We start from the raw sequence: 561 nt of genomic DNA, 5'->3' as shown, positions 1-561 counted from the left end.
CTTGGCCTGGGTCTTGACTACCTCCAGAACTGGAACTTGATCCCTGATTTGGGTCTTGTTCTTGACCACCCCCAGAGCCTGAACTTGATCCTTGACCTGGGTCTTGGTCTTCACCTCCAGAGCCAGAACTAGGTCCCTGATTTGGGTCCACTTTTTTATTGTATTTAGAAAAAAAATCACTATACATTCTTTGGATTTGTTCATCAAGTTGACTTCTATCCCATATTTCAGCAAACAATTTTCTTTTTTCTTTAACATCTGTCTCATATTTGGCTTTCTGTATATTTTCATTCTCTTGTCTCTTAAAGTCTGATTCTAGTTCTTTAATTTTTTTGTGTAATTTTTCTAATTCTCTTTTCGTTTCAAGATCTTGTTGTGATTTTTTGGACTTATCTTTTTCATCTTGATCACCAGAGCCAGATCCAGCACCAGAACCAGATCCATCTTCATTTTTTGTTGGCCCTTTTCTAGTAGATCTTAGATTTTTCCTTAATTCATTTAAATCATCACCTGACATTTTTGTAAAGGCGTTAGAATTTCCAGAAGTAGTTTTACTTTGTG

The 561-nt window shown here is 36.2% G+C and overlaps 1 protein-coding gene across 1 annotated transcript; it reads right to left on the bottom strand.

Annotated features, from left to right (window-relative positions):
• Positions 1–128: 128 nt before the first annotated feature.
• On the bottom strand, positions 129–517 carry FG386_000054 (uncharacterized protein; the record flags this gene model as incomplete). The annotated part of the gene is made up of 2 exons (XM_067339396.1): positions 129–150; positions 186–517. The coding sequence occupies 2 exons, from the start codon at positions 515–517 to the stop codon at positions 129–131; spliced, it is 354 nt and encodes a 117-aa protein (XP_067197504.1).
• Between the last annotated feature and the right edge of the window lie 44 nt (positions 518–561).

Source organism: Cryptosporidium ryanae (assembly GCF_009792415.1).
Source record: "Cryptosporidium ryanae isolate 45019 chromosome Unknown contig_105, whole genome shotgun sequence".
NCBI lineage: Eukaryota > Apicomplexa > Conoidasida > Eucoccidiorida > Cryptosporidiidae > Cryptosporidium > Cryptosporidium ryanae.
The sequence above is the reverse complement of the archived record's forward strand: the minus strand, read 5'-3'. Positions and strand labels throughout refer to the sequence as shown.